The sequence below is a fragment of the Vipera ursinii genome (genome assembly GCF_947247035.1).
Source record: "Vipera ursinii genome assembly, chromosome: 1".
In the NCBI taxonomy this organism is placed as follows: Eukaryota; Metazoa; Chordata; class Lepidosauria; order Squamata; family Viperidae; genus Vipera; species Vipera ursinii.
Genome location: NC_139512.1, coordinates 63115228 through 63141255, shown reverse-complemented (window position 1 = coordinate 63141255; position 26028 = coordinate 63115228). Strand labels below are relative to the sequence as shown.

General features: G+C 38.3%; 2 protein-coding genes across 4 annotated transcripts in view; one reads left to right on the top strand and one right to left on the bottom strand.

Annotated features, from left to right (window-relative positions):
• Positions 1 to 12949, top strand: part of RASGRP1 (RAS guanyl releasing protein 1) — a 31043-nt gene extending 18094 nt beyond the window's left edge. For both annotated transcript variants that reach the window (XM_083348130.1, XM_083348129.1), the window contains exons 10-14: positions 861 to 1005; positions 4298 to 4334; positions 4898 to 5044; positions 6665 to 7035; positions 8325 to 12949. In XM_083348130.1, the coding sequence (XP_083204256.1) occupies positions 861 to 1005; positions 4298 to 4334; positions 4898 to 5044; positions 6665 to 7035; positions 8325 to 8456 (832 nt within the window). In that variant the 3' untranslated portion in view covers positions 8457 to 12949. The remainder of the gene's footprint in view (positions 1 to 860; positions 1006 to 4297; positions 4335 to 4897; positions 5045 to 6664; positions 7036 to 8324) is intronic.
• A 946-nt stretch (positions 12950 to 13895) lies between these two features.
• On the bottom strand, positions 13896 to 25659 carry FAM98B (family with sequence similarity 98 member B). 2 transcript variants are annotated; one of them, XM_083348131.1, is made up of 8 exons: positions 25573 to 25659; positions 23653 to 23801; positions 19976 to 20110; positions 18911 to 19101; positions 18015 to 18095; positions 17621 to 17737; positions 16091 to 16258; positions 13896 to 15671 (listed from the first exon to the last, which is right to left on the bottom strand). In XM_083348131.1, exons 1-8 carry the CDS (start codon positions 25608 to 25610, stop codon positions 15327 to 15329), a joined length of 1224 nt encoding a protein of 407 aa, XP_083204257.1. In that variant the 5' UTR covers positions 25611 to 25659; the 3' UTR covers positions 13896 to 15326. The 2 variants fall into 2 exon arrangements, with proteins under 2 accessions (XP_083204257.1, XP_083204258.1); XM_083348132.1 differs by having other exon boundaries at positions 17621 to 17734.
• Positions 25660 to 26028: the final 369 nt, after the last annotated feature.

The window sequence follows — 26028 nt, the reverse complement described above, 5'->3', positions numbered from 1 at the left end:
CGCCCAAACCTCCCCAAACAGGAACGGAGACCTGCCGAGGTTTGGGGACGTTTGGGGAGGCGCCCAAACCTCCCCAAACAGGAACGGAGACCTGCCGAGGTTTGGGGACGTTTGGGGAGGCGCCCAAACCTCCCCAAAGGTCGGCAGGTCTGCGCGGAGGAACGGAGACCTGCCGAGCTTTGGGGAGGTTTGGGGAGGCGCCCAAACCTCCCCAAAGGTCGGCAGGAGGAACGGAGACCTGCCGAGGTTTGGGGAGGTTTGGGGAGGCGCCCAAACCTCCCCAAAGGTCGGCAGGAGGAACGGAGACCTGCCGACGAGCCGCGGCTACACAGGGTATTCCTGTGTATTCAGGCTTGCAAAATGGCGGATCGAGCCTCTGCTGGCGGCAGAGGCTTGCAGAACGGCGGATCGGCTTATACTCGAGTCAATAACTTTTTCCAGTTTTTGGGGGTGAAATTGGGGGTCTCGGCTTATACTCGAGTCGGCTTATACTCAAGTATATACGGTACATTGGAGGTAATTATTCCCCGGCCTGCTTCTTTGTTTTGATAATTGTACACCATGCTCAAGATTATTTGTGAAGGCTACTTCTCAAGCTGGTTTTGAAGAACTATGAAGGAGCCCTTGTGATCTCCTTGGCAGGATCATGTAGGGTGTGTGCTTGTGTGTTTCATGTACTTCTAAATATTCTTTGCTGTGAAAATGAAATTAGTGCTTTTATATTAATGAGCTGATAGATGTGTGGCTGAATTGAAATGAAGGAGGGAGACACTGTTAATTCCTTCTGATTTAGATACATTAAGCCTCAACTGACCTGTTTGTTTGTTTGTTTGTTTGTTTGTTTGTTTGTTTGTTTGCAGGGAAGGTCTGATTAGCAAGGATGAAATAACAGCCTATTTCATGAGGGCCAGTTCAATCTATTCAAAATTAGGCCTTGGCTTTGCCCACAATTTCCAGGAGACCACTTACCTAAAGCCGACATTCTGTGACAACTGTGCTGGATTTGTAAGCTTGGGGGTAGGGGGGTATTTGAAAAGTAAAATTATATCTCACAGTGTGTATAACAAATTGTTATCAGGTAATGTTTGGTTGAAATAGTAACTCCAGCTTTTTGTTACTATGGAATTTGTTTCATTTCATTTCATTTTTGTGCCCTTAATACTTATTTACTGTTAACCTGTAAATTCCCTCATTATGAGCTGCATGCTTTGCATAATTAAGGTTTTAGGTCAAATTTCAGAGATTTTCAGTTTTAGCTCTAGAACTCTGAGTCCTCTGAGTATATGTAAATCCTGAAAAGTTGCTGATGCAACATCAGATTAACCAATGATCTGATTCAATGGAGGCATCTTTCCATCATAGAATTCAATAGAACTGAATGTAAATAAATGTCAACCATTAGATGTCCTTTGAAGGCAATGACAAGGCATTCTCACCTTCTATATGTGTCCTTAAGCTTTGAAAATATATTTGGTTATTGAAACATCTGTATTATTATCAAAGGTAGTTTACCATGATGATATCTCAGAGCTCTCACTAATCTCCAGACATTTATTTCATAGCTTTCACTTATAATTTATGGCAGAAGTTCCTGGTGTCTTCATGGGGAGGAGATTTAACTGTCCCTGGCTATAGTATTTTGATAGGAACCATTTAAGCCATCTGGTCTAACTTTTGCTATGCATAGGAATCCAAATTAAAGCAACTAGTTGATATCTAACCTCCTTCTCAACACATTAACAAAACCACCGTTGCTTTTGTTAATTGTTCTACTACCGTGGAACCACTGTTACTGTTAAAGGATTATGTTTCACAGTCAGTACTTTGCCTTCCTTTAACTTAAATATTTTGTTGCGTGTCCTGCACTTTGGAATGAGCTAGGAAAAATGTGACTTTCTTTGATGTGATACCCTTTCAAGTATTTGAAGGGTGCTTTCATATCGACATTCCACAAAATAATGTTTACTCAAAGCTAAACATACCCTCCTCCTTTGATCTCTCTTCTTAGTTTTAGTTTCCAGTCTTCTGCTTATCTTTATGCCGTTCTCTGAATCTGTTTCTATTTGTCTGAGTCCTTGTTAAAGTGTGGTACCCAGAATTTGGATACGGTAGTTGGAGTAGGAGTCTAACCAAAGAAGAATGAAATGGAATTATTATTGCTTGTGATTTGGAAATCATGCTTTTTTTTGACGCAGCCTAAAATGTAATTTGCCTTCATTATAATCAAATTATTTGCCTTCTTTACAACTATACCATTCACTTTTCAATCAACTGCTATTCTAATACCTCTTTTGAAAGTAATTTTGCTAAATCAGGTATTCTGTCTCCCGTATTTATAACATTTGATTTTGGTTTTCTAAGTGAAAAACTTTGTCATTGTATTTGTTAAATTTCATTCTGTTGCTTACAGTACATTTCTAAAATCTCAAATAATTGATTATTATTTTTCATTTCTCTCTGGTGATATATTACTTATCCCTAAATTATTATTATTCTGCAAATTTGATAAGCATTTCTTCCATTTCACTTCATCATTCAAAACAATAATAATAAAAAGAGTAGAATTCCAGGATTGATACTTGTGGCCCCCACTTAATGCTTCTTTTCAATTTGATGATGAACCATTTCTAAGTGTTCTTTGAGTGTGGTTTACAAGCTGTTTAATTTGTCATGCCATCCATTCCACATTTAAATAATCAGCATATTATAGGTACTTTGACAAATTCAAATATATTATGCCTATAGTATTCCCACAATTTTAAAAGGAAGTTACTTAATCAAAAACCTGATGGGGTCTGGCTAGATTTGTTAGTCTGGCTAGTTTAACAAATCCATGATGACTTCTGATAATGGTATTGCATTTTGTAATTTTTGCAATGTTTTGTAGACTTATACCTTTAGTATTTTTAGGATCCAGATATTCCTCTGTAGTCTCCTGGTTCTTTTTCTCCCCTGATCCTTTTTTGTAGATAAGATCAGACTTTCACTCTTTCAGTTCTATAGTCCTTCATTGCTCTTTGAAAATATCTCAAAGGTAATACATAAATATTACCTCAGTAGTAGAAGTGATTCTTTTTGTCCTAGAGATTTAAACTCATTCAAAATAAATCAGTATTCATAATCTTGTTTCTACCAGCCTCAAAGGTTAGTCCTTCATTTTGTGCTTCACTATTTCTTAGTAGAATACATATTTTGTTGAAGAATACTGAAACAAATGAGAGTTTGATAGTTCTGTTTGCTTTGTTTTCTGCTACACTTTTGTGTTCTTTACAAAGCAGTTGACCTTTTGTTTTTCACTGTACATATCTGAATTTTTTTGCGGTTGTGCTTTTGAGATCTCCTACTTTAGAAATTTGCATCCATGTTGAGGTTTTTTTTTTAGCTTCACCTACTGTGGGATCCTATTATCATTGCTTTAAGTTTATTAACATTACTTTTTGAAGTCCAAAATGAATATTTGACAATGTTCAGTTTTAATTTGTCTTTAATAGTAAGGACTTCAGAATTACACAATTTCCACCTGCTCCTTCTACTTTCTTTTCTAAGCCTCCCTAAAGTTTAGTATGAAATCAAAGTATATCCTCCAATTGCTATATTCCAATCCTGACCGTCTCTTCAAATAATTCATTAAACCTGTTATATTTTCTTCTGTACTATAAAGTCAAATTCTTTTTGGTTATTTACCACATTCTGAGCATGAATATGAAGGCATGGAATGCTACCCATTTCTAATACTTTTAATCTTGGGGATTATTTAATAGTATTATTCTAATAATATTGAGACCTCTCAGTAAAAACAGCTTTTGGAATTCCTTGCACTGAAAGTAGCTTTAATGTGAGTCAGGGAAAAAGATCTGTATTTAAATTTTGATAATAATCCACAGACCAGCAGCTAACTATTCTTAACTTGTATAAATTAAGTTGAAACTCTTGCATCTTCTCTTGATCATTTTAAATGCAGTTTGCAAATGAAAATAAAGATGGAATTATTTTAAAATACTGTTTTAAATGTTATAAAAATTGTAGACAATGATTAATAATTAACTAAGACACAATATTTTATGTTGTGTCCATTAGCTATATTGTACTGTTTGGGGAAGATTTTTAATTTTATTCCAGGGGGAAAAAGAAGCTTTCTTCTTTCATTGGTTTCCTGCATGGCATTTTTGCCTGCTTATATAGTCATATGTGTTACATTTTTGATAATTTCACGAAACTAAAATTTGAAAAAGAGCAGCTTAAATTTATGTTGTAACTTGAATGCAATATTGTAATGTGTTTTTCCTTATCTTTTTAGCTTTGGGGTGTTATTAAACAAGGATATAGGTGCAAAGGTAATTAACTTTGAGTTAAATCATCTTTGATGGCAAATTGGCCATTGTGGTGCCTCTTTTTTTTCTCTTGAATAACAGATTTAACATTATTTTAGAAATAGGATTTTTAGCATAAACAACCTAGAACCTAAAAAATTCTGCATCTGTATCTATATCCCTCTATTGCTATGTTCGTTTCCTGAGTAACTGCAAAATCTGGGGAGAAACAACCAGGAAAATATACAGTGATTGTTATATCAGTTCATGTTCATCTTAGGTTATTAACTGGCAGGTAATTTTATTAAAAGGAGTAATTTGACTTATAAATATATAACCTGCAGCATAAACAAAGAAAAGCCGATGACATTGCAGTTCTGTACATGTACAATAGTGGGATTAAACCACTTTAGGCCTTGTCTCTAGCAGATCTGAATTACAGTTTGTGTAGCAGTTCTTTGGTCTTTTGCAAAATTTGGAAAGAAGTAGGAAAGGAGTTGAGATAGAAGAAGAATTAGTATGTGGAATTAGTATTTTACTTTTTGCCACTAAGCCAATGAGCTGACTTTGTTTTTATTTGTTTGAAGACTGTGGAATGAACTGTCATAAGCAATGCAAGGATCTGGCTGTATTTGAATGCAAGAGAAGACCCAAAATGACCACTGTGGATAACAGTCCAGCAACAGCTCTTGCATCTAGCCTCTGTCCCATGGGACTTAAAGAGCACATGCATGGTAAGTTCAGTTTAATGTAACTGTAACTATGTTAATAGTTTGTCTATTTTTAAAGAATAATAATAGTTAAGGTTAATAGGTAGGAATGATTTTCAAAATGGCCTCCCACTGTTAATACATCAGCAAATTGCATCTACTCTGCAAAAATTCATCAGGGCTTCAGAAAACATATATATTTAGGAAATAATTGTTATGTTTAACCTTGGACAGTGGAGGATCTCCTTTTCTATGCAATATCTTTGTTTTTGAAGCCAACACAATTAGTTGTCAGTACTAAACCAAGTAAGCAATAAGTAGAACTGTATTACAAGGCAGGGAGATGCTCCTTTCAATATTTCAGCATAAAACAATGTTACTAATTAAAATATATTATTTGTAATTAACATCTAAACTCTAGCTAGAATTCACACAGATTTACAAAGATATGTATCAGTTTTTTTTACATCATGTGTAATAGGTAAACCTTCAGGTTTCTGGGTTCTATAATCTCCCAGGACCTGAACTGGACACCTAACATTAGAACAATCATTAAGAAGGCACAATAAAGAATGTGTTCTTCCTGTATCAACTTAGAAAGCTCAGACTGCCCAGGGAGCTGCTGATACAGTTCTACAGAAGAATTATTGAATCTATCATCTGTAATTCTATAACTGTTTGGTTTGGTACACCAGCCAAACAGGACAGATACAGACTTCCAACAGATAGTTAGGACTGCAGAAAAACTATTGCAACCATCCTACCTTCCATTGAGGACCTGTATACTGCATAAACCAGAAAAAGAGCTGAGAAAATATCTACAGATCCCTCACATCCTGGACATAAACTGTTTCAGTTCTTCCCCTTAGGATGCTGCTATAGGCATGCCAAAATAACTAAATACAAAGACAGTTTTTTTTCCTTGTGCCATCACTCTGCTTAATTCCCACACCACTGTCTTATTACCGATGTAGTAGGGCTATATTACTATTACTATTATCCTTCTCATCTTTTCTTTTACCTTCTACTGTTGGTATCTTATGATTATATTACTTTGTTGTTTGTATGTACATTGAGAGCTTATGCACTGGAGACAAATTCCTTGTGTGTCCAATCACACTTGGCCAATAAAGATTCTATTCTATTCTGTTCTGTTCTATTCTAAATTTCAGAAACTAAATATGATTTTTAGCATGTGTATATAATGAACCTAAGACATTGTTGTTTGTAAACCATAGATAATATGATGTGTGATCTAACCACAGTTGTTCATTAAGAAATGGTGGTTAAAACAAGCCATAGCTTAATGTCATGTGTGATCTTATTTAGAAGTGATCACTACGAGCATGTTATTATATTCCATTATATTTTTTTCTGTTGTAAAACCTTCCTACTCTTAAAAAATCAGTAGTAGGATATAAATGTTTCTCACCAAAAAGCACTGAGTTATAGGGCCAGTATTGTTAATGTAATGGACAAATTACATTATGAAATGTAATGCTAGGAATAAAATTAAGGAAATACAGTAAATAGTGATCTTTAAATATTTCCCTTATTATTTTCACTGAACATTCCAGAATATTGTGTCGCTCATTAAGATCCCCACTGCTCATTGCTTGTGTTCTATGTTTTTCCCCACCTTAGGGCTGGAGGAAGGAGGATTTCCATTTCCTAATGGTGAGATGGTTGACCATAATGAAGGCAGCAAAGATAGAACTATTATGCTTATGGGAGCCTCAGCCCAGAAGATCTCAGTAAGGCTAAAGCCATCTGTGGTACACAGGAGTACACAAACTGATGTAATGATGGTGCACGGTAATGACATGTCTAATTTACAAAGAGAGTCTGGAACATCACCTGAAAGTAGTTTTCTCCAGCCATCTCCTGTGTTTCCATGTCCAAGTCCAATCCTTGGCCGTAAAAAGGCGTATGTGAAATGGGAAAATAAGGATTGCAGTCAAAAAGTGAAGGAAAATCCACAAACACTAAAACCCACATATCAAGAACTAGAAAAGGTATGAAACAGCTGTGAAAACTGCACAGAATAACTAAGACTATGTTGATATGAGTTTGAAGTATACAAATGAGTACTTTTAAAAATAGAAAGAAATTTTCAGGCACACCATTCCTTTATGACAGTAACAATAAGTGAAATAAGTGCAAAAATTCCTGAGGCTAGATTCCTTGAATTTCTAGTTTTTAAATGGCCGTTTGAATTAAAAAGGATAATATTTGCAAAAATAATACCGGTAATTCTCAAGCTACATCAGGGCATTTAACAAACATTTAAAGTTACCAAAGACACCCGCCTTCTAAAGCTACATATGACCCCATTTCAAAGTTACGACAGGCCCAGCGGTCATTTGCTTTTATGACCCACCACAAGGTTGCTGCACCATCCCTCCCTTTCTCTTCCCACATCCCACCCCACCAGAATCCAGCAGCTCTTACGCCCCCACATGCTCATCTCACACCACACCTTTTGAAGCTCTCCATACCTCATAAGGAGGGCAGACTGTGCGTCTCTGGGATGTGTGACAATGATCCAAATGTGGCTACCATTTTGTCCTTTCTGCTTGTGGACAGGGACAAAATGATGACTGCCAGACAAACTGCTTCATTTTGCTTCCTTAGAGAAGTCTGCACTGTGCTTCAGAAGTTCTGACCACCACTTGTGGCAGCAACTTAAACGTGGCTGCCATTTTCCCCCACCCTCAAACACTAGACAAATTGCTTTGTCTGTGTAGGGTGAGGGGGAGGGTGTGGGATCCAGTGGGGCAGAGAAGCAAGTCCAAGGCCCGAGGGGAACCCAAGGGGTGGGAAGTGGAGTAGGGGGTGCTTCAGGAGCTAGAGGAGGCCTGGGGCAGGCTAGATGTGAGCTGGGGAAATGGGCCTGCTCCAGGCTACCAAGGCTTTCCCCACTTCTGAGGCATCCAACGCTCCGCTTAATAACCCATGCATCTTGAGTTACATGGAGACCCATTAACTATCGCCACCTCCCTTCTTTCCTGCAGAATGGAAAACTCGGGGGTAGGCAGAAGATCCATCATTTAAAATAAGGATGTTTTCTTCCAGTTAGAAGATGCTGTTTGCAAATGAAAGCATGTGTTTACCAAGCTCTCTTTTCTCAGAGACACATTTGTGGTAATTGTTCTCCTCTTGGGCAAACAAGTGCGTATCTTTCACCCCATTTACTGCTTAAGTCACATAGTTCTTAAACTAACATGCCACTCAGGCAAGTGTTCCTGCTAACAAAATTAAATATTCAGAAACTATTCTGTTCTGATGGTATATTTTTGTTTAGGAAAGAAATGTTCTGACTGCAGAGAATGAAGCTCTCAAGCTGCGCCTTAAACAAGCTCATAAGAAGATTGAATTCCTCAGCATTCAACGAAATCACATACTGGACACTAGGGAACATGGAGATTGCTTGTAGCTTAGAAGAATGACATAGTGAGGAAAAGGATAAAGCCAGTGGGGTTTTTATAGTATATTTAAGTGTATGTTATTAAATGTGGCAGCATGGCAGGAATTTAAAGTAAGATTGTCTTATTTTGATTGCTATTAGTACTTTTGGATGTATATATTTTGTGCTATCGGTTTAACCACTTTGCCTTCTGTTTGGCTGAAACTACATCATTTGGAGTGCCTGTTATTTTTAGAGCAAGGAACACACCTGTTGCCAAAGTAACCAAACTGCATTATCAAATAGGAATGTGTATCCTGGACTAATTTGGGCAATGTGAACTTGAAAACAGGCATGATTTTTTTATTTGAAACTTCACAAATGTTGCTGCTTTAATGGGCATATGAGTCAAACAGCCATTTCCATATTCTTTTCGAATTGGTTGGTTTCTTTTTCCAAGGATGCTCATTTCAGATAGGCAGTTCCAAAAGCTTCCTCTTTGCAGAGGTGTGCAGAAATGGGCAAAAATATAAAGATGCCAGCCACAAAGGTACAATCAAAACTCCATCTGTTATTTTGTGTACACTGCATACACACACCCAACCAGTGGCATGGTGGCTCAGTGACTTAAAAATCCTACTACTGCGTGATGAGAGTGTGCTCGTCACTTGCCTCAGTTCCTGTCAGCCTAGCAGTTCAAAACCATGTAAATGCAAGTAGATAAATAAGTAATGTTTTGTATTTTATCATACATTTTGCACTGCAGCGTGATGACTGGCCACATGACTGCAGAAATGTCTTTGGACAGTGCTGGCTCAGTGGCTTAAAGTAACGGAGATGCGCAACAAACCCTAAAGGTGGCTGCAAGTAGTGGAGTAAAACCCACTGGGACTCTTTTCTTTACACACACACACACACACACACACACACAGAGACAAACCAGATGCTCGGCACCACACTCTGCAGTCAAACCTATGTGAAAAGATTTTCAGTCTGGACTGACGTTCTGAAACAAAGTCAAAATGAGGGAATTCACTGACTAGATTTGCATGATCCAGCTGTAAAAAAAAAACTTTTTTAAAAAATATCCCCAGAAAAAGGCTCCTGACACTAACCATTTTGATTTAGTTTCTATTGTAGTCAATAGGCCAGAACTTCATTTTGCTTGTAAACCTTTAATCAAGTTCAGGCTTTCATAGAATATAGAGAAGGAATGATCCAGATTAGCAGTTATTAATTATAACTGTGCCACATGGACCATTTTCTGCTGACAGTAAAGTCAATGCTGGTCAGTTTTAGTCTAATAATAGTCATATTTTGCCACAAGCACAACAAAGCTGCAATAGTATTGCTTTTGCTCCACTAGCTGGAAGGTACAGGTAATTCTTGACTGTTCAAAGATACAATGCATCTCTGCCAGAAATACTTATGACTCAGTTCCAAAATTCTGATGACTACCTCTCCCTATGAATTTACAGATGTTCGCAGCATCCTGCGATCACCTGACCATGTTTTAGAATGGTTTTGCTGAAAACTGGCGTTTCATGTTTCCAGCAAAAAAGTCCACAGCAAACCATTACCTGTGCTTAAAAGCCTCAGTATTTGCTTAGTGACCATGGTGGCTGCTTTATAATTGTAGTAGATGCTATACAGCTGTCACAAAAAAGCTCACAAAATTAGGTCAGTCATGTGGGTGACCAGGTTTATGACCATCACTAGTTATGGCCACGATGGTCAGGCTCCATTACAGTCATAAGTCAAGGAGTAACCATACAGTGCATTGTATTGATAGTTATGATGCAAAATGAGAAAGAAACAATGTGTGAATTCAGTGTGTACCAATGTGATAGAAATAAGATGGTTTTCAAGAATAGAAAAGAATGGAGAGTTATAGCAAATCATGATTGTGCAAACTAGATTCAACTGGATTTCTTTTCTCTTTTTGCTCACCACTTCTAACTCATTTTCTGTGCTTTGCATAACACTTAGTTTGCCTTGAAAAGAAATAGCAAAACGAAATAGTATGTTGGGTATGTATTTATGCTTATACATAATTTATCACATTCCCTCATAGTGAAAGGTGTTATACTTCTTTTTAGACTAGTGTGAAAGAAAATATTCTCTCACTTGCCAAATCCATGAGCAGGATTCCCCAGCCCCTCTGCACTTTTGCCAACCCAACCACTTACAAACATCTGTGTACCTTCCCCAACCTGCTCAGCACCTCTTGTGTATCTCTCTCTGACCATAAGTTGAAAAATACTTGATAAGCACAAGAGATGCTAAAAGCCACTTTTATGTTTCATGTCTAAATTTCTTTTTTTAATAGTAATTTTATTTAAAATTGCAATTACAGTTGCAACAATAAAAAGTAATTATTAAGGAAAAAGAAAAATATAAAAGAAAAAAATATAATATATATAAAGATGAGTCCCCCCTTCATCACAAGTATAAACAATTTTAGTAACATATTACCTCTTAAAAATAACTATCTTGATCCCATATCCTATTATCTAGAAACAAATAAAACCTCATTTCAGTCCTAATGTTAGCAAAAGTCCATTAAAGATTACCAGAGATAATGTATCTATTTTAACCTTGATCAAATAAACCAACTTTATATTCCTTCATTTTACTTCTCATGTTGATCTTTAGTCCCTTCATATAATGTCTTAGAACAGGGTTGTCAAACTGCCGGCCCATGGGCCGGTTTCATCATACTGAAGTCGCACCCACCCCATTGCCGGCAATGCAAAAAGAATCACGATACATCATGACACGTTACATGATGTGGCGAGTTTGTCACCCATGTCCTAGAACTTGCTTTCTTTTCTCTTTTTGTCTCCTCTCACAAAAGCTTTAACAAGGCTTTTTTGTAAATTCAAAATGGGAAAATTATCCAGCTCATTCTTGATTTGTTATTTGTATATCCCTTTTAATTGTTAACAAATTAGCTGGGGGTTTTTATATGTTCAACATAGCGTCATTTTCCATGTCATTCTTTACAATTTTTGAAGGCAATTACAAAAGGAAGTATGCAAACCCAGTGTCCTTTTAAAAGCACTGACTACTATTTGAGCAAGGTGGCTATTGCCTCATCTGTCAGAGCCCTAAAGCCACTGGTGACTGCAGTGTTATAGTCCTTCCACAAGAAGCAAATATCTGGAACACTTGTGGGTGATCTCAAGTGTTCTCCTTGTCTGAAGAGGAATTACAAAGAAGTTGTTTAAGTTGCTGGCTCTTCCTTCTACTACGGTCATTGGCTCTGCTTTTCATGGAACTGTCTTCAGTTCTTGATTTCTTCCCTGGAAATGTCTAAATTCACATTCTGATTCTAGAACTGACAGATTAATAGTACACTCTAAAATATTGTGTAACACACTTGATTTTCATGTAGCTTTTGTTATATTTATTTACCACCTTATTTTAAGGCTCTGATCCCAAATGTAATTTATTTTTTATAACGATGTGTTTCCCCAGCTATAATATTTGTACTTGGTGTGTAATATATACTCTTTTTTTAAATAATGTCATGGTACTATTATATTTGTACATTTCCTTGTAAGACTCAGCTTAATATGTTAGATTCTTTAAATAAGCAGCTTTTGTAATATAGATATTTTTCAGAAAATGTCTCCAGTTGATGTTAGGTTTAAGTCTGATTATTTAACGTAAATTATTTTATATCAAAAATGATCAATGCATGTTTTTTTAAGGTTGAATTGAAAACCAGAAGTTATACACTAAATGTGAACTGAAAAAATGAAAAATCACTGGGTTGCACTGGATAGTTGTCTGTATTCTTTTCCAATATTTACTTACCTTTAGCAGTCATATATAAGCAAGCCAGAAACCTCTTTTAAGGGGATGTTGACAGGTGTGATGTGTCAACATCTGTTCACACTGAATCACCTTTTCCTCCTCCCAGCCTGTGTGTGAGCGTGCATGTGCGCACATGCACATATATATCATGTTTCATACAGATAACCCTCAATTTATGAACATAATTTTGATCATAAATTATTATGGTTGTAAGTCATGGCATCCTGTTTTTTTTACCATTTTTATGTTGGTCTTTCAGTAAATCACACGTTTGTTAAGTGAATCCATTCTCAAGTGAATGGGCAATTTTTGCCAAAAACCAGGAAAAAGCATTGATCAGTTATGTGACTGTGGGAAACTATAACTGATCATAAATGCAAGCCAGAATGTGACCATGGGGCAACACATTTTACAATGGTTGAAAGTGCTTAACAGGCTGTAAAACAGCCTTTCTGTTATAATTTCAAATGGTTGTTAAATGACTGGTCATAAGTCAAGGACTATCTGTACACAAGGCTTGCTGTGATTCTGTTATGTGCTGAAAAAGGAGTATAGTTTTATTTATATCCTGCAAGGAAAATTGAAAGATGGACCGATAAGATTTATGTACTTATATTTCCCACAATGAGTCTGCAACTGCATCTGAATATGATAAAAGTATAATTTTCCATTATATTAAAACTATGATGGGTGTGAGATTATCTATGGTTGCATTGGTTAAAGAAATCCTGTTAAGTGATGGCTTGTAGAACTACATCTGGCCACCTTAGTTTTGATATATTGTATCAAGATTTTCCTACCTCAACAGAACATGTTGCTTAAAGGAGGTGCCCCCATGTGGTGATGGCTAGTATTTCTATCAACCAGTTAAAGAAAATTAAGCATCAGAAAGGTCTACTAGCTATAAACATGCAAACACATTCAGAATTAAAACTGGAAATCTGGTGAATTCCAGCAGAAAGTTATCTTATCCAGTGCAATGGCTGTCATGTCTCTCCTCCATGCCGAACACTATACAACTGCTAATTTGAAGATATATCTTTGTAAAACCTCTACTAGGTTGATATGGATATATTTTTTCTCTGTAGCCAGTGGCTAACAAAATAAATGATTACTTCTACAAATTTTGCTCAGTCAAAGAATAACAATGATCTGTTCATTTTCAATGACAGCCAAAGGTAGGTATATTCAGTTTTAAACAGGTGAGCAAAACATGCCAAACTGCAATTGTTTTCAGTGTGGTCAAATCTTAATAAAAATCTTCTAAAAATACCCATTTCAAAATTCTACTTTAAGAAAACCTGTAATTTTTCAAATGCATTTCATCATAGATGTCTACATATATCCAGCTATATAGTAACCAGTTAACACCACCTTGATATCAGCAGGTTTTCCAAAATTAAATGTGTTTTTAGATATATGTAGCAAAAGGATTTGAGAATTTTTAATAAAAGAATGAGATTCTTTTGAAGGAATAAGTTATTATATCTACTGTAAGACAGCTACAGCAACAACTTTACTATATTTTATTTCTCAGTGTTCACAATTGTAAATGATCTACTACTTAAACCATTTTCCAGGTAGCTATTAAAAGATACTTTTTCTCAATAGATGTTTCATGTATATGAACAGAAACACAACACTGGATAACTGTTAATACAAACTATTTATATAAGAACATTAAGTTCTGTAAAATACACTCTTCAGATTTAAACATATAAAAGGTATTGAATGTTTATTGCATTGTTAGAGGTTGTCAAAACTACAGGCATACAATTACCAGAAATTATTATTCATCCTTAACTTATTTTGAAGTGTTTTCTGATTTGCGAAGGGCAGGAAATTTTAAACAATTACTAATTAAAAATAATCATTCTCTCTTCACTTTTGGCTCAGGAGAACAGTATGTCTTGCTTTTCATTTTTGATCAATTAAAATCCTCTATACTACACAACTTCTGGAATAATACCTTAGCGTACATCAGTATTTCTCAATCTTGATAACTTTAAGATGCGTAGACATCAATTCCAGTCAGCATGGGAGTTGAGATCCAACTTCTTAAAATTGCCGAAGTTGAAAAACACAGGTGCACATAACTGGAACGTGAGAACAATGAACTTGAAATCTAAAGAAACTAACAGGCAGAACTGTAATAGTCATGGCAGTCAACTGAGATCAGGGAAAATGATATTGAACAGCTGCTCCATTAATCAGTTAAAAGATTCCTGTTTCTGAGCTATATACTTCAACAGGCACATGTACCATAATCCTTGGCAAAACCAAGAACTACAGAAAACTCTTATTCAAGAAAAGCCTGCTTTGGCCTTTTAGGAAAAAATGGTGGAGATGGGATAGGGAATACATTCTATGAAACTAAATATTCTGTGTGTCATCAGGCACCCCATCAATAGCATTATCGCCTAAACATTTCCATCAGAACACCAATACTGATCTAAGTGCATCTCCCAGCAGACTATATTGATTGAAGTGCCTTATGTACCTTCACTAAGCTAAATCCAATGCTGCTGCTTTCTTTGCTTGGTATTTTGCAAACAGAAAGGCTAGATGAGGCAAATGCAAAAAATTTCAATTTCAGTGTCATATGTTTATCAACAGCCTTGTTAAATAAATAAAAATCCAGATCAACAATAATATAAAACAAATAAACTAAAAAAAATTGAACCAAAGTAATTAGGGACACTTCACACACGTTTAAGAGAGAGATGAGTTTTGCACAGAAAACACCACATAGCCTGCAAGTTTAGCATCAAATTTGTACATCAAACTTGTACGTAATCATTTTGTTGTGTATTTGCAACCCGAAGGTTTTCCATCAGTCATTGCTTCCATTCATGTATATATTGCTGGTAACGACAAATGCATGAGTACATATGCTTGGATAGACAGTCATCTCTGCAGTGAAAATTAATTTTGTGTAAGGTGGTTTTGAATGAATGGAACAACCCTAATTCATCAATAAGGATGATCAATGCAGTTTAAGCATCACATTTGCCCATCAGCGATAATGTATTCTGAGACATTGCTCTCAAGGTATGCATGTCGGTCAATGTTAAGATGTTAGTATCGCCTATAGCCACCTCCCCTTCTACCGTATGACTCCCCATATCCTCCTCTCCCACTGTAGTCACCCCTCCCTTGATATCCACCCCCTCCCCTCCAACTTCCCCCACCCCCTCTACCACTCCCACCCCATCCACTCCCTCCTCCCCACCCACCCTCCCCACCCCATCCACCACCACCTCTATTTCCTCCCCCTCTTCCTCTTCCGCCATCTCCTCCCCAACCTCCCCTGCCTCCTCTACCCCCACCATCCTGTCTCTTCTGCCATGGGGGCATTTCAGGAGGCGGTGGATCAATTTCTGTTGGTCGGCCACCACGATCTGGTACTCTTCCCATCAAGACCTGTTCAGAAAACATAAAGTCCAGTAAGACCACACTTCCTTCTTAACTTCGGAATATCAAATTATTGAGAGAAAGCATGTTCATTTATGCATGTGTATATGTCTGTGGTTAAAACCACTAGGTTTTCATACATTACTGTATTATTCCAAAAGAATATAAATAATCTAGGATCGAATAGTCATTTATGAAGAATTTCATACCAGTAAAAACATTTAACACCAAATGGCACTGAGTATAAAATACAAGGCTACTCTGCATTAAGTATATATTACTGTATTTTATATAGTGCAACAATGAGCTAGAAATTCCTGAGATTTTGCAAATTACCAGAAACATTACAATTTCCGAGAACTAGCACAAATTCTTAAAGGTTCTGTAGTACAAGAAATCTATAGCTGCCACATTAATAAAAAGCATACCTTATTGATTGCACAAATAGTCTTTTCTCGTGTAGATCCACTGCTTGTTCTTGTAATCTTTGACAAATCTTCACGAGCAGCTAGAAGATGAGCTATTGAAATTGTTGATTTAGAAGTAAGTCCGTAACGTTTGGGTTGATAAATCCTTGCAATATCATCCGTTTTTACCTAGGGAAATGGATAAGACATTTATAATAGCTACAAACCTATCACAAAGTAAAGTGACATACATTAGGAAGTTTAATTTTACTGCACCATGTAGTTATTAATATCATGTATATTATTAGCTTCCATTTTATAGTTTAGTTTCAAGTAAGTTCCTATTGACAAAGAAAAAGCTGCTAAAAGGCTTAGGAATAACACTTGTTTAAAGAATATCACAGTGCAGTTAAACTGAATTAGATAAAGTAGGTTTATACAATTAATAAGAAAAAAACAAAGTAAAATAATCTTACAGTATATATATTGTAAGGTTACATTGTTTTTCCCCCCCCCCTGAAAAAATTTACCGTATTTTCCGGCGTATAAGACGACTGGGCGTATAAGACGACCCAACTTTTGAGATGATTTTCAAGATTTTTCGTCTTATATGCCGGAAAATCAGCGAGCCCGGGAAGGCACGCCCTCCCCTCTCACTGTGGAAGAAGGAGGGCAGGCTGACGTCTGGCGGGAGCCCGCAGGACAGTCCTGTGCACGCGCGCACTCCCCGGCTGCTCCTTAGCAGCTGGGGAGTGCGCGCGTGTGCAGGACTGCCCTGCCGGCTCCCGCCCGACGCTCTTCCCTCTTGAGGCAGCATTGCTCCCCGGCTCCTAAGGAGTCCTCGGGGATGCTGCCTCAAGAGGGAAGAGCCGGCTCCCGTCCGACGCTCTTCCCTCTTGAGGCAGCATCCCCGAGGACTCCTTAGGAGCTGGGGAGCGATGCTGCCTCAAGAGGGAAGAGCATCGGGCAGGAGCCGGCAGGGCAGTCCTGCACACGCGCGCACTCCCCAGCTGCCAAGGAGCAGCCGGGGAGTGCGCGTGTGCGCAGGACTGCCCTGCCGGCTCCCGCCAGATGCCACCCGCTGATTTTCCGGCGTATAAGACGACTGGGCGTATAAGACGACCCCCCAACTTTTGAGGTGATTTTCATGGGTTAAAAAGTCGTCTTATACGCCGGAAAATACGGTAATGTATACTTTGAAGACATTCTCAGGCCAAGGAAGGTTATGCTTACTTCAGGGCAGATCCATGCAATTTCACTAGCTATAACCCAGAAGCGGTTTGCCATTTCTTCTTTTTCAAGAGTGATTTTCAACTACTGAGTCAAGCTTGTAGCCCTGTTGTTCCCTCATGGTTTCCCACCTAAGGCCCTTTTTAATTTCTATGCATTGACTAATTTGGCCAAGTGCTTCACCTGCTGAAATGTAAATGAGTAAAGGAGAAACCAATAGTTGGAATTCTCTTTCTTCTATACAACAGAAACTGTGTTTTTAAATCTTCCACACCAGGATTCTACTCAATCCAAAAGAACTAAAGAATAGCACATACTCACCTTAGCTCTATCAGACCACCCAAAGGACTGTACAGTTACATCTAAACGCTTCATTAACATCCGCCTGCGGCATTCATATTCAGTGAGAAGAGCCTCATTGATTTTTTCCAACTGCTTCTACAGCAAATAGAAGTCACTTAAAAATAATCCCTTTTGTAGAAATGATTTAAATCCAACAACCCCAGGATGGGGACAGTTCATCACTGAAAAAAATCTGTTTCTACGGCTGCTAAGAGTCGATGGTACAATCAATCAATCAAATCCAGTATCAATAAACATAAATTCATATATTCAAATAAATGCAAACAAACTAAACCTAGCATATAATATATCCAATAATTAATTTGTATGCCCACTACATATGTAAGTTTGGGGGGGAAAAAAAGGTAGTTACCATTTGGTTTGTATTCAAAGGAGTTTTTAGCAGAGGTTTCTCCATGTATGCTTTTGGAACTTTTGACAAAACATCCTTAAGCTGAAAAAAGTAGAAAAGACATTCTTAACCTTTATGCCTTCCAAAAATTAATATCCTATATATCTAAGCAATTATATTAAAGTATGAAACACCCATCAGCAGAAATTGGGTACAATGATTTCAAGTGATCTTACTGCGGCCAATACACGGTTTTCTACATGCAGACAAGAAGCCTTTTATCTGTTTCTCTCCCCTTTTCCCAAGGATGGAGAAATACATCATTTACCTGAGAAGGGCAAATACAATCCTCCATTTCCCAATTATGGAGAAATTATATGGAGTAATATGTGACTGGCTCACCCAAAGAGTTGCATGTTAAATGCCAGCTCTCTTATGTATCTTCCTGCGGTTCCTCTACCAAAGGAAGTGAGATAAATTGCTACAAAGCCTTTTTAGCTGTGGGACCCTTGTTGTGGAATGCCCTTCCAGAAGTTACATGCCTGACCCCCACATTGGTGCCAGACCACAACATTCCTCCTTTTCCAGTTTTATAGATTTGTAGTCAATGACTTTTAATTCCAATACAAGAGAATATATTGTTGCTGTGCCGTGATGGGAAGCGTAGATATTAGAAGAGTTCTTGGTTCTCTCTAAGCTTGGCTGTTTGCATTGAGACATTTCACTGCGTAACTATGTAACATCATCAGTGAGTATGAACATGGAGTTTGCTATCTGTTTATATACAGTAACTTGTCCTGCCATTTTGGTGGGAGTGTGGCTTCCTCCTTGGGGGTTTCTTGGTTATTGTTCTGTATTTTTTTTCACAATAGATGGAAACTAATATAAAGCATTCGGATGTACAAAATATACTATACCTTTGACTCTATATTGTTTAATGAGACCGGGAGAGAATAAAAGTCAGAAGATGCTGATGATTTTGGCACCCCTAAAACTTCACAGATCACCTGGATTTCCTGATGAATTTCATCATTCTTTGCCAAATGAGAACCTTTACACTGTTTAAACTGTAATATCTGCAAAGCCTGAAGTTCTGTGCTTAAAAATACTATAAAATAAGGAAGAAAAAGAAATATGTTAAAACTTGATGTTTGTGTTTCATCAAAAAAAATAATAATGATCTGGCAAGCTGATTGGGATATCAATATAAAAACTAAATAAAATAAAAATAAAGCATGAAGCAAATAAAAACTGGACTAAAAATAACAGAGCAACCATTATTCCTTTAGAGGAAAAAATATTAATCGATTAATATCAGTACATTCATCCACCATCACTTGGTTATCATGAATCAGACTGTTCTTGGCAACTTAGCGGAATTTAGCAATAGGAATGAACATACTACTAATCAAATTCTAATAACATAGTAGGCAGACATCCTCCACGCATTGCTCAGTTGTTTCAGCCAATCCTGTCCAGTCTGGCAGGATATTCCAAATCTCATTATCTAAAGAAGGGTAGCTGGCAGGACTCAGAAGTTAACCCTTTTCTGACGTAGTGCCTACACCCCCTTCCCCAAGATCAGATTCGTCCACTCCCTGCTGGCCTTTCAAAAAGACCTGGTACTTAACTCAGATCTAGGGCTATAAATGTATAAAGCAGCTACGTCCTAAGTATATTAATCATTACTGTTTTCTCAACTGCTGAGTATTGAAACGTTTTTATTTTTAAAATTATTCTTTACTTTTTTAATAACGTGAGCTGCTCAGAGTCGTTTGTTGAGATGGGCAGCTATATAAATTGCTTAAATAAATACATAAAAATCTTATCTCCTACTTAATGGCCCTTTATTCTGCATGCTTGCTATCAAATCTTCTATGGCACAACTTTCAGAAAAAGTAGATTTCTTTCTTTTCTGGAAAAATGCAGGAAACAAAGCAAGCAGATATAATATTGCAGCAAGGAACACTCTACTAACTTACACAAGACTTTAAGACAATCTTCTTTCTTTTTTAACCGGTCTTTAATTTCTCCAGACACAAGTGTGGAATATGGACAAGCCAATTCTTTTAAGAAGCCACTCATTTCCAGTTGTAAACTTTCAACATCTTCACCACCTAAAAAAAAAACACAAGTTAAGAGAGTATTATATATCTTCAACTCCATTAACGTTTTAGGCACAATTACACACACAAAAAAAAATCCAGAGTCAGTAGTCTTTTAAGAGCTTTGAGCAAGCGACATTCTGCAACTATGTCCTTTGGACAGTAATGAATTACCGTATTTTCCGGCGTATAAAACGACTGGGCGTATAAGACGACCCCCTACATTTCCTGTTAAATTATAGGGTTTGGGCTATACTTGCCGTATAAGACTACCCCTCTTCCAACGCACACCAAATAAAAATTAAAAAACATCAGATTTGATTTTAACATGGTAATTTTAATTCAAATGCTTATGACATGCAGGTGCTTAATAGGAAAACTGTCACTTATAAACATAAGGCTGTTTGTCATCAAACATGTAAACATAAAACAGTGCAAGTGGATTAAATAATAATAATAATAATAATAATAATAATAATAATAATAATAATAATAATAATAATAATAATAATAATTTGGAGGGGACCTTGGAGGTCATCTAGTCCAACCCCCTGCTAAGGCAGGAAACCCTATACCATTTCAGACAAATGGCTGTCCAGTCTCTTCTTAAAAACTTCCAGTGTTGGAGCATTCACCACTTCTGGAGGCAGGTTGTTCCACTGGTTAATTGTTCTAACTGTCAGGAAGTTTCTCCTTAGTTCTAGGTTGCTTCTCTCCTTGACTAGTTTCCATCCATTGCTTCTTGTCCTGCTTTCAGGTGCTTTGGAGAATAGCTTGACTCCCTCTGCTTTGTGGCAGCCCCTGAGATATTGGATCACTGCTATCATGTCACCCCTCACCCTTCTCTTCGTTAAACTACACATACCCAATTCCAGCAACCGTTCCCTATTTTCCTAATTCACTTTTTCACTTTTCCTAATTCACTCTAAAGCTTTCCCTGCGCAGAGCCTTAAGTAACACCAGCTGCATGCAATTAGTGCAGGTTCGCATCCCACCAGGCTCAAGGTTGAGTCAGCCTTCCATCCTTCCAAGGTAGGTAAAATGAGGACCCAGATTGTTGGGGGCAATAAGCTGACTTTGTAATAATGCTGCTTGGGGGGGGGGGTGAAAGCCCTAATAAACAGGCATATACACAGAATGGCTATTGCTAAGCACATTGATTTGTGCTTTAAATTGTAAGCCACCCTGAGTCTTCGGAGAAGGGCAGGATATAAATGGGATTTTTTAAAAAAAAGACCAAATGGGAGATCCGCTCCAGGTTTTCCAGACAGCCCGCCCAGTTCCTGAGTCAAATGTGTCTTTAGAGCTAAGCCCCTGCTCTGGCTGCTGCCTTCCCCACCTGCCTTTCAAGTTGGGATATACTACAGCTGCTCTTCAACTTTAGAAGGAAAGACACCCAGACCTCAGCCTGTAAAAAATCACAGACTGCAGCTTCTTCTCCAATTGGTCCCGCTTTCCCTGGGAGATCCACTCCAGGTTTTCCAGCCAGCCCTGTCCCTAAATTTTCAGCACCCGACGTAGAAGACGACCCCTGACTTTTGAGATGATTTTCATGGGTTAAAAAGTAGTCTTATACGCCAGAAAATACGGTATTTGCTTTATTTGCGATGGAATGTATTAAGGTGCAACTTTTGTATGTGTGTGTTTATGTATATCCTACTAGTATGTATTAAACCTTCATCCTCTGGAAAAGTCAATCCACAAAAAAAGTATGTAAATAATATCAATCATGCAATCATGTTTATACTGGCTTGTGCTCCAGACAAATAAATAAAACTGATACAATTTAAACTTAATTTAGTTGGGCCTTTTTGTCTTTCCTTAAAACAAAGAGAAAATCCTGCTATTTAAATTCATGGACCAGTTTTAAGAATACTGTGAACAGAGCTAGTTACAAGTATGCAGGAACCAATAAAAGGCAACCAAAAAGAAGGGGAGAAAAACCTGGTTCCTGTTAAAACCACAATGAAGAGTCAAGAAGGGGGGGCACCTCCAGGAAATCCCAGAGCGCGCTCGGTGCCTTCCCCTTCCCTGAGCCTCCCTAGGACGAACCAAGCAGCTCTCCTGGAAACCAGGCTTGCCAAAAATGATATGCAGGTTCTGAGGTTTTGCTGGTAAAAAATACAGGAAACCCAGAAGTTGCCTTCAAGCTTTACGTTTTTATTCAGCTGAACAAAAAGAGGGGCTCCTCTAAATGAGAGCAGCCCCAAAAGACAAGAAATGCTTGTATTTGTTCTCTCTGGTTACACAAGCAAGCCATCCAGCAAAGCTGACACACATACGATAAAACATTTCACCCAGTAAGTCTGGCATACTGTAGATAAGAGAGCAGAAGTAACAAAAATGTTCCCTTTTGAGTGTTTCCCTAAAGATATCGTATGTTCTTGGGTGGGTATTTTCCTTGCTGGCCTTTCATGACCCTGCATCCAGGACTTTGCAAGAGCCCAAAGACAGTAGGGCCATCTGCACATTCACAATTGATATTTCCTATAAAGGTAAAGGCAAAGGTTCCCCCTCACATGCGTGCTAGTTGTTTCCAACTCTAGGGGCCGGTGCTCATCTCCGTTTCAAAGCCGAAGAGCCAGCGCTCGTCTGAGGACGTCTCCATGGTCATGTGGCCGGCATGACTAGACGCCAAAGGCGCACGGAACGCTGTTACCTTCCCACCGGAGTGGTCCCCATTTTTCTACTTGCATTTTTACGTGCTTTCAAACTGCTAGGTTGGCAGAAGCTGGGACGAGTAACAGGCGCTCACTCTGCTACGCGGCACTCGGGATTCGACCCGCCAAACTGCCGACCTTCTGATCGACAAGCTCAGCGTTCTAACCCACTGAGCCACCGCGTCCCCTAATTCCAGGTCAACAATAAACCATGGAAAGAGCTAAAAAGTTAGAAGCACACAAGGGCATTTCTAGAGAATATCAATAATAATCAACATGTAAACTGTCTACAGACGTCAGCAGCAAAGGCCATCATCTCTCTACTTGGTATCTCATTATTGGATTCACATTGCCTATTAAACCATATTGATATTTCTTTGAGCTAAATATAATGCAAAGCTGCAGTCAAATCAAATTAGTGGAATAAAATAAACCATGACTTGTTTTTAGTTTACTAAATCAGTTGGAAACTGATTTACAGTTGACATATTTATTGCAACTATAATTTAATAAAATATAAAAATAAGAATGAATTGTTGGATTATGGGTTCCTGGCTTACTATTAATTTGCTTCTTTAACCAATTAAAGTTGCTAACTAATCTACAAATCAGTAGAAGGTAAATGCAGCAATAAAAAAAGTATTCCTAGAATTGTACAAGCCATTTTGTTTCGTTTTGCAAGAAAAAGTGGGTTGCTCAACAATTCAGTGTCATGTTAAAGGTTAAAGCTGAATGTGAAACTTCACAAAAACTTCCATTGCAATGTTACGTTAAAACATGGAAGTGAGATTACTGACATTATAATGGTTTAATTTCAATTTATGACTCTTTATTTCCCATAAAGTATGGAACAGTATTTCCAACAGTTTCAAATAAAAATCAGGTAAGAAATACCAGTTGTTGAGGAGATGCTTTCTTCCAGATTACACAATGGCTGTATTCTGGAACTTAGCCAAACACAAAGGTCACAGAAATCTTGGGAAGCCAGCCCACATTCTGCTGCTTTATTAAGAGCATCTTCATCCAGAAGAGGACCTTTATATCTAGAGAAAAATACAAAATTCAAAACATATAAATCAAATATACACACACACATGCATATTCAAATTATCATCTTGGGATCAATAGCAAGTTTATTTTTACAACTTCTCCTAAGAGAATGATATAAATACTTGAAGAAACTTGAAGATGTCGCATCCTCATGCCTGTGAAAAATAAAGTCTCTCTTGATCTTGACTTCAATCCTGAAGACCAATCAATCAATCGGAATAGAAGTGGAAGGGATGTCGGAGGTCTTCTAGTCCGACACCCTGCTCAAGCAGAAGACCCGGCCTATACCATTTCCGACAAGTGGCTGTCCACAGACCAACTGCTGGGATATTTTTTTACAATGTAGAGGGCTGGGATTTCCCATCCAAGTACTAATAAGATCCAATCCCACTTAACTTTTTCTAAATCAGCAAAGTTTAAAATATGGTTGTGGTATATTTATTCATTTAAATTTATCTGTACCTTCACCCAAATCTTGCCCCCTGGTGACTGGCTGGATTAGTGTCTACAGGGGTTTTTTTTTGCAAGATTCTTGGAACTGGTTTGCCATTGCCTTTTTCCTAGGGCTGACAAGTGTGTGCCTAGCCCAAGATCACCGTCTGGCTTTATGCTTAAAACAGGACTGGACTCACAGTCTCCCACTTTCTAGCATAATGCTTAACCACTACTCCAAACTGGATCTCTTATGATGTATTACAATGCACATTATTTGGAAGTTACTGAACTGAAAGCAACCTGCCATTTTTCCACATATTCATCTTTAGGATCAGACTGTCAGCTGACAATCAATCAATCTACAATTTTGAAAAATAACTTCCCACAAGACTCTAGCACACTGGTGTAATTCTTTTAAAATGCCCGCTTCCCCTCTATACCCTCTAGCAATTTAAATCGGGTAGCAAAATACAAATCTTGCGTTTGAACAGATAAAATTGCCACGTTCAGAGGCAATACAAACATTAGCTACAGAAAAATGAAAACTCTGTGCAATAATGAAGAGGACGAATCGAATACAGAACATAAAAGAAGAACCTTCATAATGAGCCTTGGTGGAGCAGTGGGCTGATGCCTCCTTAAGTAACACCAGCTGCCTGCAATTAGTGCAGGTTCGCATCCCACCAGGCTCAAGGTTGACTCAGCCTTCCATCCTTCCAAGGTAGGTAAAATGAGGACCCAGATTGTTGGGGGCAATAAGCTGACTTTGTAATAATGCCGCTTGGGGTGTGTGTGTGTGAAAGCCCTAATAAGCAGGCATATACATAGAATGAAGGCTACTGCTAAGCTTGTAAGCCGCCCTGAGTCTTCGGAGAAGGGCGGGATATAAATGGAATTAAAATAAAAAAATAAAAATAATTACAACGAGTTTTGAAAAAATTTCTCCGCCAGTCTTCGATTGGCAGAGGCGGGGAGAGATGCTTGCCATCTACTTGGGCGCACGCGCACAACAAACCCCTCCAACAAAACCGTGGGAACGACCTCCTTCCCCCTCCCTCCCCGCGTGGTTTTTTTTTTTTAAATGAATCACGACGAAGCACTTCGATTTTCCGGTGGGAGAACCGGGCGGGAAAATCTGGAAGGAGGCGACCGAGGACTTTTCAACCAGCCCGCTCAAGCCTTCCATTCTGCACCACCAGGGAGATCCTTTTCTCTAGCCGCCGGATTGAATGTTGCCATCGCTGCACGGCCTCCATTCAAACGGGAACCCCACCACCGTTGCCCCGAGTTGGTGGCCCTCCTCCTCCTCCTCCTCCTCCTCCATCTCACCCTAAAGACTCGAGCGCATCCAAAATAACACACTCCATGTTTGGCTCTCTTATGTTCTCAGCGCTTCCATTCCCGCGACTGCAGCGATCTCAGTCCCGCCTCCCGGTTACAAAGAGCCCGGTGTCTCATTCAAACGAGCTCGTCGACCTCCGCGGGGCCAGGCTTTTTGGTTCCGGTATTTTGTTTACCGCCCCGCGGTGGTAAACAAATCTCATAGAGGGCTGCTGTCGGGGTGTCCTCAAGTGCTGTTCTTTTGCCTTGGCGCCTTTACGCTACTTCCCTTAGGTCTTAACTGAACGCGCATGAAATTGCTTGACGCCGGTCCTTGGCTCCCGCTTTTCTCAAAAGCCAGGAAAACCTCGCCCGGGTTAATGCTCCGCGGCAACCGGCCTTCCGTGAATGTCGCTAGAAGGAGCTCTTCCCAACGCCCAAGTCGTTCGCTTTCCCGAGTCAATA